This window comes from Thalassophryne amazonica, chromosome 5 (genome assembly GCF_902500255.1).
Source record: "Thalassophryne amazonica chromosome 5, fThaAma1.1, whole genome shotgun sequence".
NCBI classification, from domain to species: Eukaryota; Metazoa; Chordata; class Actinopteri; order Batrachoidiformes; family Batrachoididae; genus Thalassophryne; species Thalassophryne amazonica.
This window is the reverse complement of record NC_047107.1, coordinates 89986299-90002441: the sequence shown is the minus strand read 5'-3', so window position 1 is coordinate 90002441 and position 16143 is coordinate 89986299. Positions and strand designations below refer to the sequence as shown.

At 39.7% G+C, this 16143-nt stretch overlaps 1 protein-coding gene across 2 annotated transcripts in view; it reads right to left on the bottom strand.

Moving 5' to 3' along the window:
* Positions 1-6596: 6596 nt before the first annotated feature.
* Positions 6597-16143, bottom strand: part of kremen1 (kringle containing transmembrane protein 1) — a 152624-nt gene continuing 143077 nt past the window's right edge. The window contains exons 7-9 of one of the 2 annotated variants that reach the window (XM_034170853.1): positions 13640-13864; positions 10089-10173; positions 6597-7331 (exon numbers count right to left, since the gene is read on the bottom strand). In XM_034170853.1, the coding sequence (XP_034026744.1) occupies positions 7172-7331; positions 10089-10173; positions 13640-13864 (470 nt within the window). In that variant the 3' untranslated portion in view covers positions 6597-7171. The remainder of the gene's footprint in view (positions 7332-10088; positions 10174-13639; positions 13865-16143) is intronic. The other variant, XM_034170854.1, reaches the window with a different exon arrangement.

Below are 16143 nucleotides of genomic sequence, written 5' to 3'. Positions count from 1 at the left end.
ATGTGCTGGCTTGACTTAAGTCTGGACTTTCAAGTCCAGACTTAAGACTCACTCACTTAAGACTTATTTTCCCTTTCGTATGGCTAGCACACTGGTATAGAGTTTTTTTTTTAATGCTTTTTATTCTTTTAATTCATTTTATTAGGAAACAGTGCGTGCCGCAGCCTCAACTTTACCTAAATTCTGGGTCTTTTAGTGAAGTTTAGGGCTAGTGGCCAGAGATCACCTTAGTAATTCTTCTGTTTTTATTATTGTTTAATGCTGACAAATTATGCTGTATTTCTTGTCTTTCTGATGCCTGATTCTGTTTTTTGTCTCAGTTTAAAGTGCAGCTCCATCCAGAGATGGGAGTTGTATTTGTGCTGGAGACCCTCCTGTCCTGTGCACCAACAGCATTTCCTGTATATTCATTTGTGAGTTGTTCTGTAATTTATGTCTGTAGCATGGCCCAAGCAGAGGGTCACCCCTTTGAGTCTGGTCTGCTTGAGGTTTCTTCCTCAGAGGGAGTTTTTCCTTACCACTGCTGCTCTGGGGGTTAGTAAGGTTAGACCTTACTTGTGTGAAGCGCCTCGAGGCAACTCTGTTGTGATTTGGTGTTATATAAATGAAAAGATATATATATATATATATATATATATATATATATATATATATATATATATATATATAATATATATATATATATATATATATATATATATATATATATGTGTGTGTGTGTGTGTGTGTGTGTGTACAGGATCGAGGCTTGCTTCTGCAGTAAGATAGAGAACTATTCCTGAGACTGACAATCTGCATTTATGTGCCACAAAATGTGTAGTTTCCTTGCTGGACCTCATCTCCATTATGTGAATGGATCACCAGCAGAGGGCGTGAGAGTATTACTTACAGATTCCTCGTCGTTTCCTTGCATCTGCGCTTGTCCAGCAGGAACTGAAACATTTCCATCTCCAAATGACCTGAAGATCTGTGGTTTTACTGAGCTGACTCTTAACCCTGCGTTGAAACGTGGTTCATTCAGATGCGTCAGAGGTCAGAGCTTGTTTTGTCAGTATTTCAAGTTTTACTATTGTAGCCCTCTGTAGCAGCCTGTTTAGGAGGATTTAGATCATTAGAGAAGGTAAGTTTGTGGATTTGCTTTGGCCTTGCCAAAAACTAATAATGTGGGGAAAAAAAATGTAGAAAAACAGTGTGCACAGGCTGCTGCTTCTCATAAACAAACAAACAAACAAACAAAACACAGCCTTGAAACGTTTCAAAGCAAGTCGTCGAAAGAAACAGCTTTGTTGAATTAAGAAAAATCATACCCAAAGTGTTTCGGTTTATTCCCAATCTTTCCAAGTTTGCATTTGCATGGGGTTCCAGTTGTAAAGCTGGACTCCTGCTGTTGCCTCAAAATGTGCAGGTTGCATGCTTGGCCTCATCTCCAGGAGGAGAGCCAATGGGTTACACATGGCTCTCCAAATCCTTCCTCCATGCATGAGCATCTGCAGACAATCTGGGAGTCATTTCACATATCTGATAAGTATTTAGGTTCATGGTAAAAGAAAAGGGGACGGGTGGGAGGGGGTAATCCATCCTGCAGATATTAAACTACCATAATTTGTTCAAGATAATTTAATCATAAAGCTGTACATAAAACAAAAACTGTTTGAAACTGGAGGAAGAGTGAAAGGGATTCATTTGATGCAGTATTTGTGGCTCATATGCATCTTAGTCACACACGAGGCGTTTTGTGCCCAAAGAACGAGAACAACACAGGCTTAGGAAACATGCATACAGTGTTTATTTTGCAACCACGACACATTAAATAAAACTACAAAGATACTTCACTTGTACAAAAGATAGATTATATCCCATTCACTTAAAAATAACAATAATTTACTATATAAATTAAAAGGAAAATTCACCATCTGCTATTTACATTTTCATGAAAGCATTCTGGCCCCGACAGATTATTTCCCACAGAGTTTTTGTTTTGCACTACAGGACATTCACATCAACTAGAGTTGGGAGGGAGGATTTTTCCAATTGACTGGAGAACAGAACAGAAATGGGAAGAGCAAGTCAGGAAGCTATCCAAACAAATATGCCCCCATTAGATTTTAAATGTCGCATTAAGTTAGTACGTGTTTGATTTGTACAAACATGAATTCTCCTTTGGCGCCGTCATCAACAGCTCCATGCATCAGCTGCTGTGAACAGCATAGAGCCAGGGGCACGTTCCGAGCAATAATTAACATGAGCTACAGCTCAGTAGGCAGGCAAAATATACAGTTCATCCTGAAAGTATTCACAGCACCCACTTTTTTCCACATTTTGTTATGTTACAGCCTTATTCCAAAATAAACTTTTCCCTTGAAATTCTGCTCACAGTACCCCATAATGACATGAAAAAGGTTGTTTTTTGCAAATTTATTAAAAATAAAACACTAAGAAATTGCATGTACATAAGTATTCACACCCTATGCTCAATAGTTTGTTGATGCACTGTTGGCAGCAATTGCAGCCTCAAGTCTTCTTGAATATGATCTTTGGACAGTTTTGGCCATTCGTCTTTGCAGCACCTCTCAAGCTCCATCAAGTTGGATGGGGAGCGTTGGTGCACAGCCATTTTTAGATCTGTCCAGAGATGTTCAATCAGATTCAGTGCTGGGCTCTGGCTGAGCCACTCAGGGACATTCATAGAGTTGTCCTGAAGCCACTCCTTTGATATCTTGGCTGTAGTGTTTAGGGTCATTGTCCTGCTGAAAAATGAAAGAGGTCCTTCTCCCCTAGTCGCTCAGTTTAGACGGGCGCTAGCTCTAGGAAGAGTCCTGGTGGATCTGAATATCTTTCATTTATGGATGATGGAGGCCACTGTGCTTATTGGTACATTCAAAGCGGCAGAAATGTTTCTGTACCCTTCCCCAGATTTGTGCCTCCAGACAATCCTGTCTTCAGACAATTCAAGAGGTCTACAGACAATTCCTTTGACTTCATGTTTAGTTTGTGTTCTGACATGCACTGTCAATTGTGGACTGTTATGCAGACAGGGGTGTGCCCTTTCAAATGGTGTACAATCAATGGAATTTACCCAAGGTGGACTCCAATCACACTGTAGAAACATCTCAAGGATGATCAGGATGCACCTGAGCTAATTTTGAGCTTCATGGCAAAGGTTTGAATAATTATGTACATGTGATTTCTTAGTTTTTAAATTTTTTAATAAATTTGCAAAAATCTTAAAATAAATAAAAAATCTTTTAAAAATCCCATTGTCATTATGGGGTATTGTGTGTAGAATTTAGAGGAAAAAAAATTAATTTCATCCATTTTCGGGGTAAGGCTCTTTTTCCACATAACAAAATGTGGAAAAAGTGAAGCACTGTAAATAGTTCCTGGATGCACTGTAAAGAAAACATTCTGACTGGGGAGAAGAAAGGTTCATCATTCCAGGGCTTTCGAATATTGTGTTTCTAAAATAACAATTTTCACCCTGGTGCATTTATTGTCATGAACTATAAGGTTTTCTTTAATCAAGTGCTCAGATCTTGGTACGTCATTAAAGGGTCATATTAGACACATTTTTAGCAAGCTAATTTAGTTCAGCAGGTGTCTTATAAGGTGATAATGCAGAGACACTGTGGTGATGCATCCTGAAAAAAACATTTGTCATGTGTCTAGGAACTCTTTCTGTGTGCTGCTTTAAGTTGAATGTAGCTGCTGATAGCCACGCCCTCTTTGCCAAGAGAGAGGAGGTGTCCCTGTCTGTCTCTCAAGAATTATGTGGGCATAACACACAGAGTGCAACGTGGAGCAGTGGGCGTGTCTCAGACCAAGCAGGAGTCCAGATATAGACCTCTGTGACATATGTCAGAGAAGCATGAAATGAACTGTCTCAAGGATACAGTTGGCTTATAGCAGGATAATTTCTACATGCACATTCACTGAACTGGTGGACTGTGTGGATGTTTAAAATGAAGCTCCAACTTTACAGAACTGTAAACAGCAGACAGACAGAGATTTTACACAATGTGATCTCTTTAAATGACTGGATTTTTTTGGGTACTGTAGAACAACTACATTGTGCGCAAATTTAAGTGCATTAATGTTTGGGGCCTTTTCAGTTATCTTGAGAGGGATCAAAAGATATTTGTTCCGACAATTTCAACAAACCCACTAACACTTTAATCCCACAACAGATAAACCAAATTGCTACACCAGGCACAAACCAGTAGGTTTTGACCTTTAAAAAGTACTTTAAATGTCACAGCAATGCACAGAAAGCATCACAGCTGCAAACCTGTCACCGAGTGCTTCGGGTTAGATATCTGTCATGTTTCTCAGAAAAAAAAAAAAAAAATCCCCTTTAAGCAAAGTTAGAGATGACGGTTACAAAACACACTTTTCTTGCAAATGCCGTGCCGAGACACACAGTAAAGAGAAGACATAAATATTCTCATTCCCACACTAAATTACACAATATACAACAATATTCATCACCCCATAATCAAAAGACAAGTTAATGTGAACAATATGTTCAGTAAATGTCCAAAGACTACACTTAAGAGCACACACAAAGTAGAAACAGAAATCAGTCTCTTTTAAAGCCTGACCGAGTGAAGAGTTCTATTCCAAAATGTTCATTTAAAACAAAAATCTAATGTCTGTCACTTAATATTTTCAAAAAATTTTGTTTATTACTGCTTCAACATCTGTTTGCTGTTTTATCAGCAGAGTCAATCAAAACTGAACTGACTTTCACAAAATCCTTTAAGGTTTGTTTTGACCTGGAAGAGGGCGGCTTTAAAACTGGGAGGCAGATCTGCAAAAACAGGTGGAGCCGGAAGTATAATAGTTTTTGTAATTCATAAATTATTTGTTTTGTCAAAATGTGAAATGGGCCATGTTAATAAAACTGATTTTTAAGAAACTGTGTGAAAGGCCTGGGCGTTTTTTAGAGAAAACATATTTCTTACAGTGTTGGTTTGGTCATGGCTAAAAGGACAGAGTCATAACATTTGTAATAATTTTATTATTGTGAAATCAACCATTTCTAAAAAAAAAAAAAAGACTGGATTTTACAGGAAACCTATTGAAAATGACAGACCTGTGATGGAATAGATACTGTTCTGAGGCAGATCTACATAAATATAGGCAACTAGTTGCCATAATAATAATAATAATAATAATAATTATAAGACTGAGGTAAAATAATTTTTTCCCCCATATGTAAGAAATGAACCGTTTCTGTGTCTGTTGCTTTAAATGTAAAGGAGCTGCTTCTTTACTGGCTGCGCTGTCTCTCTCCCACAGAATGTGTGGGTCTGTTACACAGACCAAGCAGGAATTCAGACTCAGCCTGCTGTGACATATGTTACAGGCATCTAATGGCACTTTTCCACAGGATGGTACCAGCTCAGTTTGACTTGGCTCTTGCAGAACCCCTCTGTTGTCATGAAACTGCTGTGACACCATCTTCAGCGTGATGCTCAAAGCGCACGGTTTAGCTTTTGTGTGATATACTGCAGTACAAGCAGTGAGTGCTATTTGGCTTATGATATTGTGCAAACTGGGGGTTTGCTCATGACGTCTCGTCTCCCATCTTGCACCATGATGGTGCAGTGATAGTGACAAATCTCAATGACCAATCAGGAATCTACAGAATTTTCAGGTCACCTTTTACCACCATCTCAGCTCACTTGCAACATCGACACACATGATAGCAAAAACAATATCAGGTGCTTCATACCAGGTCAGGACTTTGGAAAAAATAATATAAAATAAATAATCCGAGTGGAATCAAATCAAGCAGCAGGGACCACGCTGTGGAAAAGCGCCGTCAATGAGATCTAAATTTGGCTCACTGCAGGGAGTTCCTACATGCACAGTCACAGAATTGTTAACTGTGGTCATTTTAAAGGTGAAACCACAAACAAATTTAAGGAAAAAAATGGAAATTAAAGAAAAATGCTGCACGTTGAAATGGAACTCTTCACATCCTGTTGCTGATTTCAAGAAGTGCACACACTTGTGAGGAACCCCAATCTGCTTCGTGAAAGAAACAGATGTGAGGAATTTCAGAAAAAGTGACGCGGAGATCCTTAAGGCACTTAAACGCCATCACACCATGAAAAAAAAAAAAAAACCTCCCACCCACAACCGAGCAGAAAAAGCTCTCAGATCTCCCCAGGCCTCCCTAAATGGCAGTTTGACTGTGAACTGCACCACCCACCTCCCTCGGTGAAAGACACCATTTCTTCTCTCCACCCAAATCCACAGGAGCGCAGAGTGAACGAGTGGGCGAGTGTGCACTCTTTCGCTCTGATCGTTTCATTTACAACCCGTGATTCATCCCCAAAGTGCTGTGATATGTACATTACACGTGTCAGTTCCATGTTTTCCCCCCCTCCCTTTTCTCTTTATCTCAGAAAGCTTTATGTAAAAATGCACTGAAATGAAACGTTAGCACTTTGCAACCGAGGCGAGCAGCTGGTCCACTCGGATAAACGAGTAACTCTTTGGACATGAGGATTCGAGTGTTGATGGTCCATATGAGGCAGATGGCAGAGTTATACAAAAGTGTTGCGCTGTTAAGTATCAAAGACGTCTTCATCCTCCCTCTCTGTCATACTGATGATGAGGTTGTTTTCTGCTTTGAATCCAGATCACCAGGAAGAGGGAACATCAGTGATTCCTGAACTCTAAACAGACACTGAAGCTTCCAGATGTCTTGGCTGATCCTGGGTGTTGGAGCCCAGCTGACTGGTAGGAATGCGAGCGATGAGAAGGATTCAAACTAAACCAGCTTCCTGCGGTTTTGTTCATTTTGTTGGGGTCCCCTGTTGGAGCTGTTGCCCTGGCGACCCGATCCCGGATAAGCAGTTGAAGATGGATGTATGTATGCAGATCTTCTCTTTCCAGCCCTCCTCCACCCCCCCCACCCCGCCACAGCCGTCCCTGACAGCTCAGTCCTCCTCCTCCTGTTCGGTGCTGAGTGTGACAGGAGGGCCTGGCCTCATCAGCTTATGGACTTTTTAGCATCAGTTCCTCAGTCAAGTGTTTTTAACCGCTCAGCTTTTGGCTTGTTAGCTTAGAATCTCAGTGTCCGAGGACCTGGTGTCTCACGGCCCTTGTACGGAGTAGTTGTGGGTGGCGTAGCGTTACATAACAGTGAAGCACAGTAGTTCTAGTTCCCCACCAGGGGGCTGAGGTCGCCGTGGTGGTTCTTTAGCTTCTTCTTGAAGAGGGAGATGGTGGACGGTCGGTACAGGATGATCCAAGGCTCGGATGACGCTGTACTCTGGCTGCAGCTGTCTGAACCGCTGATTGTCGGGATGTTGGGGGACCTGTTGAGGCAGAGCAAAAATGAGGGCGGAGACAAGATTACAGAGTGAAGACGGCGATGGAAAAGGGGAAAAAATTGAAATTTGTCTAAAACTAAAATAATGTTATTTGGAAATTATAAAAAAGACATACAAATTCAGTTAAATATACAAGGGGTAAACATAGAACGTGTCAAAGAGAATAAGTTTTTAGGTGTCATTATTGATGAAAGAATTAATTGGAAAGCTCATATTCAACATACTCAAAAGAAAGTGTCAAAAAGTATTGCAGTGTTAAATAAAGCAAAGCCTTTCTTGATTGCAGAGCACTACATACTCTGTATTGTTCATTGGTTGCACCCTACCTGAATTACTGTGCTGAAGTTTGGGGCAACAATTATAAAACTACATTGCAACCATTATTCATTCTCCAAAAAAAGAGCATTACGAACAATTCACAATGCAGGTTATTGGGACCACACCAACCCATTGTTCATTAAATCTAAAATATTAAAACTCCACAATATGATTGAATTTAAGACTAATCAATTAATATATAAAGTGAAAAATAAGCAACGACCCTTCAGAATTCAAGAATTTTTCACAGAGAGAGGGGGAAAATATAATCTAAGGAGTTTGTATTATTTTAAAATTGCAGGGGCTCGGATGACCAGGAAAGGGTTCTGTGTCTCCATTTGTGGCCCTAAAATATGGAATAAACTGACGTAGGAACTCAAGCAATGTCCAAATATTATTCAGTTTAAATATCAATATAAAGAAATTATGTGGCTTAAATTAAATAATTTTAATAATTTAATTATCTAGATATGTGGCTGATGAAGAAAAATGAGATTGTGCTCTATGAGTTGCTGTATTGAGAATGTAGTTTGTTCAGTAACATTGGGATTGTGTCCCATGAGTTGCAGTGATTGAGCAGTTGAAATAGGGAGTGGGAATAAATGGGTTTTTTGCTTCCCTCCACTCCTTTTGGACTGGATTTAACTGGATCAATGTATAATTTTTATATACATATGTACTTTTTTTTTTTTTTCTTTGGTTAATGGGGTAGGCATCTATCAGCTTTGCTTCTGCCTAACCCCTTTCGTGTGCATGGGTGCGGTGTTGGATTATTTTCTCTTTTTCTTTGTTGGACTATTTTCGCTTTTCTTTCTTTGTATGTTTTGTTAATTGCTTGGATCCATGTGTGCCGAAATAAATTCAATTCAATTTAAAATGGCAGAGAAGACTAAAGAAACATTTTCGCCCTGGGCTGTTGAACACAATGTGGCTTCTGATTCTATTAAAATGATGCCAAGTTTGCCGTAAACTCAAAACTGATAATTATAATGAGACATGGTGGATGTTTTTGGTGCTTGTCAGGTCAGGTCTCGGAGCATTCGCTAGTACTGCACATCCACCACACTACCGAAGCACAACGAGTCTTGGATGCCAACTGGTCCATCCCCACCTCCCCAAAGTGAAACGTGGACGTCCTCTATTACCTTTTTTCTTTTCTCTACACTGAGGCACCTGTGTGTTGGATCACGCCCAGGGAAATGTGCCACACGGCCAACATATCATAGCTAAAGTTCCTCACAATACATCGAGTCTCCTTAACCCTCATCGACCCTCATCATTTATGACCCTGGGCAGATATTTTTGTGCACTGTTTTTCAAATTTTAATCGGAAAAAAAAGTTTCCTACCATGAATTTGTCAATCTATTTGTCCTGCATTTGTTCATAGAATTTTGCAAAGATCGGCCGACACGAGTGGTATGCAAGGTTGGGTAGGATTACTTTGATACATGTGGATTACATGTATGTATGTACATACATTTGGATTACTTGTAATGTGATTACTTTTGGATTACATTTCAAAGTAATCCTACCCAACCCTGGTGGTATGTATAATCCATGCTTGTTCTGCGTCACTTATCACCCCGGGAAGACCTACAAGATTTTCGACATTATAGCTTCAGATGGTATTGTAATTTGCCAACTCTAATCATTATATTTTACTGTTTTGCAAGGAAGCTAACAAACCCAGAAGAGCAAGATTTACAGCTGCACAAGCATTGAGACTAATTCTTGATGCACAGAGTGAGGATGAAAAGGATGATGGACAAATATATGAGAGAGTGAAATAAATAAGAACCCTAAAACAGTCATTTATATAGAAGTATTCCAATATAAAGTCAATGGGGTCATAAATAACCCCACTCGGTCATATTAGTCGCTAAAATAGCTTGGTCGCTTGAGTGTTATGCAACTCTTGATTTAACACAAAGTCATTCCAAGGATACCCAAGGATCCTCCAAAGAGACCTGGTACCACAGACATCCACTAGTCACATTCCTAGTCTCACAGCCATACAGTGCACTAGGAAGCACTTGGACCTGTGAGATGAACACACTTGGTTTCAACGGCTGCAGTCTGTTATAACATTCTAATGTTCTTTTACAGACTGATTTTATTTTTTCTGCTAATGGTTTTGGTTTATGTTCAAAGGTTAGATATCTTGTATAAAATTATTGCTTTCATTCTTTTTTTTTCTTCATTTACATCGTAACGGTCTGGTCTGCCTGAGTGGTCACCATTCTGGACTAAGGGTGGGCCCATCGTGTGGTCTGTGGTCCTGACTGGCATCTTATTGGCATTCACTCCATCATCTCCTATCACATATACCATGAATGCTCTGTGTTTGTCACATTACTGCACATGAATCCTTTTAAGCTCCATGTCTGGTTGCTCGTGGACACCCTGAGTGACCTCACACTTACTTGACTGTGATGTGCAGCAACAGTTTTGCCACCATAGCTATGACGGTCAGTATGAGGAGGGCAGCCAGCGCGTAGATGGTCCACACTGTAGGAAACCAGGCACACCATAATAAGACATCAGTTGTTGCATCACAGTACAGGCCGCACACTGACATACGCTGAAAGGATTAGTTAGAAAACATTATCCACAAGCACCGCAGGCACACCTGTTAGCGCAGCTTCATCGGCAAGTTGTCAAGAAACAGAGATGTATTATTACACCACATCTGTTCTGTGGTTGAAAAATACATCGTACAGGTCTCCAAGAAACAACGCTCAGAGCTGGGAAACAGCAAAGTGGGAAAAGACCCAAACACATCAGTCTGGTCTTCATGTTCCGTCTGTCCCTCTGTGCTTTAGTGGCTGACAAACTGCTGGTTGTATTGTCTTAATTTTGGTGAAAGATTACTAAAGGTTCTAATGGAACACTGAAATGTTACCACTAACACGACAAAACAACCACTACCTCAGTACCCACAGCCCTTAAGTTATATTTAATCCAAAAGAACTTTTTTTTTTTGATGCCACAAATGCCTGTTTTAACCTTTGACCTTTGTAGGGGTGTTATGGATCACAAAACTCACAGTTCGTTTTTATTTTAAGCCACAGGTTGGATCAGCAAAAATAAATAAATAAATAAATGCTACAAATACTACTTTGCTTTCCATTTGAAAAAAGAACTTAATGAGCAGTGGAAACAAGGAGCTTTTGCCTGTGGTCCTGAATGAAAAATGAAAACAAGGCATCCAGTGTTTCCATAATGTTTTAAATTAAAATACTTAATTGTTGTGTTAAATCGCAATATGAAGATTAAAGTGAATAAATATATAGCCTTTGCCAAAGCTGATCTAACTAACTTTATAACTTCAGATTCATTTGATGCAGTTATCACTTAAAAAGTCAGCATGACACAAAATCACATTTACGTAAATTTAGCAATTAATCTGCAGTTAACGCGCGTGCTGGGGGGCAAGGGAGGAAACGCATGCAGACCATAGCTATGATCCACTACACTGAAACTAAAGAGCAGATCTTGGTCTTAAATTACCCATTGGCCAAAAGTTTCTATTTGCTCCATTTAAATATTTTTCCATTGGAAATGCCTGTTTTGACCTTTGGACTGAATGAAAGCACTCCGTGGAGTATCTAAGTAACCACGCAGAATAGAGATTTTCGACTCAAATTGCTAACAGGCCCCAAGTTTCTATTTGATCCAGTTGAACGTTTGTTTCTGAAAATTCCTTGTTTGACCTTTGATCCTGATGAACTCAGTGAAAGGTCAGCGATATTGTTCCATTGAAAAGATGAACTTAAAAGATAACGTCACTTTATTATAACCCTAGTTGCGTTGATTTTTTTTTTTTTTTAACAAACCAGCCTCTGAGTGCTGTACTCACAGCTGACAGCTGCTCTGGCTGCAACAAATCCCATGATACATAAATTTGTTGAGGAAAACGTGAAGAGTGGATGGAGTGGCTGTCTTACAGCTCCAAACAAATGAAAAAACTGCATTTGTAGCCCAACGTCCCAATTGCATATTGTACTTATTACTAAGGCATTATTGCATTTTATGTTTACAACAGTGGTTACTGGTCCTCGGGAACCCCTAATGTGCACATTTTTCAACTCTCTGTGGGACTGGAATTGGGAAACACAGGCTGCCAACATATACTGTTGGTGATATTATTAATTTGCTATCAATACTGGTGGTATTTGTATTATAAACATTAGCGGAATATTCAGCATCTCCCCTTTAAAGAGCAGAGAAAGAGAGAGAGAGAGACATAAAAACGTAAATAAGAGAGTGGTCAGCAATGGAAGATCCATGCACGACATCCACAGTCAACAATCTGGCCAGCAGTAATGTCTGAAACTGGTGCAGGATTGTTATTGAGTATATATATATTTAAAAAACAAACCAACCCTATACCTGTCCGTATCACTTCATATATTGTCCCACATGTCAATGATTACAAAATAGCTATAGTGCTGTTTTGTTGCTATTTACCCAATGGCCATCATTATGGCCATTGGTTATTGCAAAGGCTTTTTGTCCGTCCATCCGCGCCTCTGTCTGTCCGTCTGTCTGTGATCAGTATAAGTCCAGTCCTATTACTGCCAGACTCTTGTAATTCACAGGAAAACTTCTTGGGACACAGACATTGGACAAATCCAATGATGGCTAACTTTGATGTATTTTAAGAGGTTTAAAAAGTCACATTCTGTTTTAAGCTGATCCATTTTGTATTTGAGTGACGCGGGTGACAGCCAATCACAGCAGAGCTACGCCATCAGTCGCTGATGTCTTCAAAAACCGCTTAGTTTGTGTGTTTATATACATGTTTCTCATATATTATGGAAAATCTAGTGAGAAATAAACACTTCTAAAACTGAAAACACTGTTTATGTAACCTGATATCACCTCTGGAAGGATTTACAAACTATTTAGCAGATTTTAGCATGGTGATGTTACAGGGTACTAGCTAGGTGGAAACTCTGTTTCAATTGTGTGCAAATATAACGTCTTTGTCATATAATTATGTAAATGCTAGTGATAAATAAACACTTCTAAAACTGAAAACGCTGTTTTTGGAACCTAATAACACCTCTGGAGTGATTTATAACACATTTAGCAGATGTTAGCATGCACGCTAACATCCGCCAAAGCTAACGTCCTCCAATTCAAAGTAACTTACTATGAGTTAAATCTGTCTTATTAAAACCTGCAAATGCACAGAGGGTGATCTACAAATTTTCTTTGATTTGTACAACTTTTGCTCTTGTCAAAAGCTCATGTAAACACACATGCAAAGCCTCCTGCAGATGCCATTAAAATGTAAATATTGTTTATATGTGTAATGTAAATATTGATATGATTGATTAACTGATAGAAGGGCTTTATTGAACACATACAAATTGTACATAAGAAAATAGGATCTTAATAATTAATTAAACAACTGCAAATTAAAGAACACATAAAAAACACAATGCTCATGCTGCTGGGGTATTTTAGCATTACGTTATTTTTTTTATATACAATAGAAGTGTTTGACTGTAGATGGTTGTCTAATTCCCTTGATTTTATTCCTTCCTCAACAATTTGTTTTGAAAATGGAATTCATTGCAAATGAAGTAAATGTCAGAGGTGAGTAGACTTCTCAGAAGCTTGATCTTTTAACATGGGTAATGTAAAATAAAAAAGTCAGCTTGTCTTCTAAGATGACATAATGTAGAAGGCAAATAGGTTTGTATTCACTGTATTACTACAAAAATCTGATTGGTTGGCATCTTGTGACACAACGGGTTGAGCTCGGTAGACGTCCTTGTGATCAGTTAGGAGACGCAAAGTAATGACAGCCGAAACACACAAAAACAGTATTTTTTAAAGTGTGTGTGACACGTAGACTTCAAATCCAAAAGACAACAAGAAGCTTAGGCCCAGAAACCTCCCACAATGCCATGCAGCAGTAGAGAGGTGCAGCACATGCAGTAGGTCATGGGTGAGAACATACTAGCGCTGTGGCTGATGGTCTTGATGCGCCCAGGCCACTGACCTGGCATGTTACGCTCTGGTTTGCCGGGGCTGGACGTGATCACATAGAGGATATGAGAAGACTGTCCGTTAGAGACGTTGTTTGACCTCTGAGTGACGCCACCTTCTGGCTGAGGCCCCGCCGTACTGGACACGTCGTCCTCGCCTTCGGCCTCCGTGTTTCCACTCTCCTGGCTTCTCATTGCTGTGGAAATGTCACACAATCAGTGCATGGTGTGTTGTTTAGAGTAGATAAAGTAGAGACACAAATAAATGTTTAATTCTGCTTTTGTTCAGGAACAGATCAAATTTGCAAGAATGTCCAAGCGTGCTGTAAACACGTGGTGTTGAGAGTTTTTGCAGACATGATTCAAATAGTGTTTGCAGTAAGTTCTGTTTGTTTTAACTTGCTCACAAAACCAGATGGTCCAGAGTTTGTTTCATAAAACTTCAGTTGCAGAAAGAGTGGAGCGTTTCATTGCATTTATGTGTGTCAAGAAGAAAGTAATATCTGAAACAAAAGCTGTCCTGCTTTGAATTTATTCCACTAAACATTGATGTGTTTCATTTTAAAAGTGTTAGAGATTACGAGACTTCAAATTGTGAACATTTGTTTCTGAGAACAGTCCTTGGACCGATTCATGTTGACACTCATCCTTATGATTGCATTTCTGGAATGACTTTGTTTGCTAGTTATTCTTCATTGTGGTTCTCGCGGTGGTCCACACCCACAAGTTCAGTCGGTTCATCAAAAAAAATAACACCAGATTTGATGTCATCTTGAAAATGCTTTCCAGTCAGTTATTTCTTCATCTTAAGGGGAACAGATCGACAGAGTGAGATAGGTGTTCAAGGGGTTTAACACCCACACGCTCACACACAGTATTCGCGGTAATGACTTGTGACAAGGTGCTTTGCTCTGATGAAACACAACACATTTTGCTTTCCTGAGCAGTTTGCCTTGATTGTCTTGCTGAGCTGCTTCATCACAAATACAACCCTTTTTGGATCCAAAAAACAAAGGCAGCACTTTCCCGGCAGATGAAACAGTCGAGTCATTTTATTTTATAAGGACTATCTCAAACTAATGGGCACTCGTGCTGGGCTTGAACACATTAGATCAGTGGTTTTCAAACTGTGAGGCGCCAGAGTTCTTCGAGGGTAGGTATCATGAACCGGTTCTTTTCAAGAATCGTTAGGAAATGATTCTATCCACGAACATCAATAGTCTTTTTGCTTAATGATTCCCTTATCGGTCCTTCACAGCAGCCATTGTTTTTGGGTGTGTTTGTCGGGAAAATGATCATTTCTTTACGTTGATTACAGACCCTGCAGCGGGTCTGTAATCAACCGCTTCTGTAACGGCTCCACTTTGAAGCTTGAAACAATGAAGCAGTGCTCCGATCCGCTGCTTCCTTGGTTCATTGCTTCACTGCTTTTCAGAAGTGACAAGTCCGCTTCTTAACCCCTCTCAAAGCCATTTAAAAATGTCCATCATGAGTCACTTTTGTGCGGATTAAAGTCACTAACTGGGACTCTTGTCTTGTTGCAGGAAAAAAACGAGAATCATTCTCCATTCCATTGCTCCAAACACTGCCCTGCTCTCTGCCGAGACAGAGTCCGGTCAGAATTAATAACTTCAAAGTGAATCACCATTTAAATCAAATGACACATCTTTCCAAACACTATAACACAGAAAACAGTCTAAAGCATTTGTTTCCTCCTAAAATGAGACGTCCTGCATTCTTTATGAATTAAATTGATGTTGACTTGCAGCTCAGAGGTATGGAGTTAGATTTGTGTCATTAATTTCAATTTTCAATTTATTTTCATTTATATAGCACCAAATCACAACAGAGTTGCCTCAAAGTGCTTCACACAGGTAAGGTCTAACCTTACCAACCCCCAGAGCAACAGTGGTAAGGAAAAACTCCCTCTGAGGAAGAAACCTCAAGCAGACCAGACTCAAAGGGGTGACCCTCTGCTTGGGCCAAATTAATGGCCCAAGCATTTGTTGTTGTAAAAGAGTCAAATATATTACAAATTGTAATATTTTTTTAATTTATTTTGGTTTATACACTCAACAAAAATATAAACGCAACACTTTTGGTTTTGATCCCATTTTGTATGAGATGAACTCAAATATCTAAAACTTTTTCCACATACACAATATCACCATTTCCCTCAAATATTGTTCACAAACCTGTTATGTGTCGACGCGGGTTGAGGAGCGGACCTGCGTCAGACGGAACCCAGCGCTAAAAATAACCAGAAAGCGGTTCCAATAACAAAAACAATTTATTTCACCCGCTGGTGCATAATAAAGTGTAAAACTGAAAAAAGCATCCTTCTGGTGGAATGAAGGCTGGCACGCTCTCCAGCGCCCAAAAGGATTGAAGCCCGCCGCTCCTGGACCCACTACCACCGCCAAACACCCCCCAGGTGGACACGACAAACCGACTCTCTGTGAAGCATAGAAGAGGT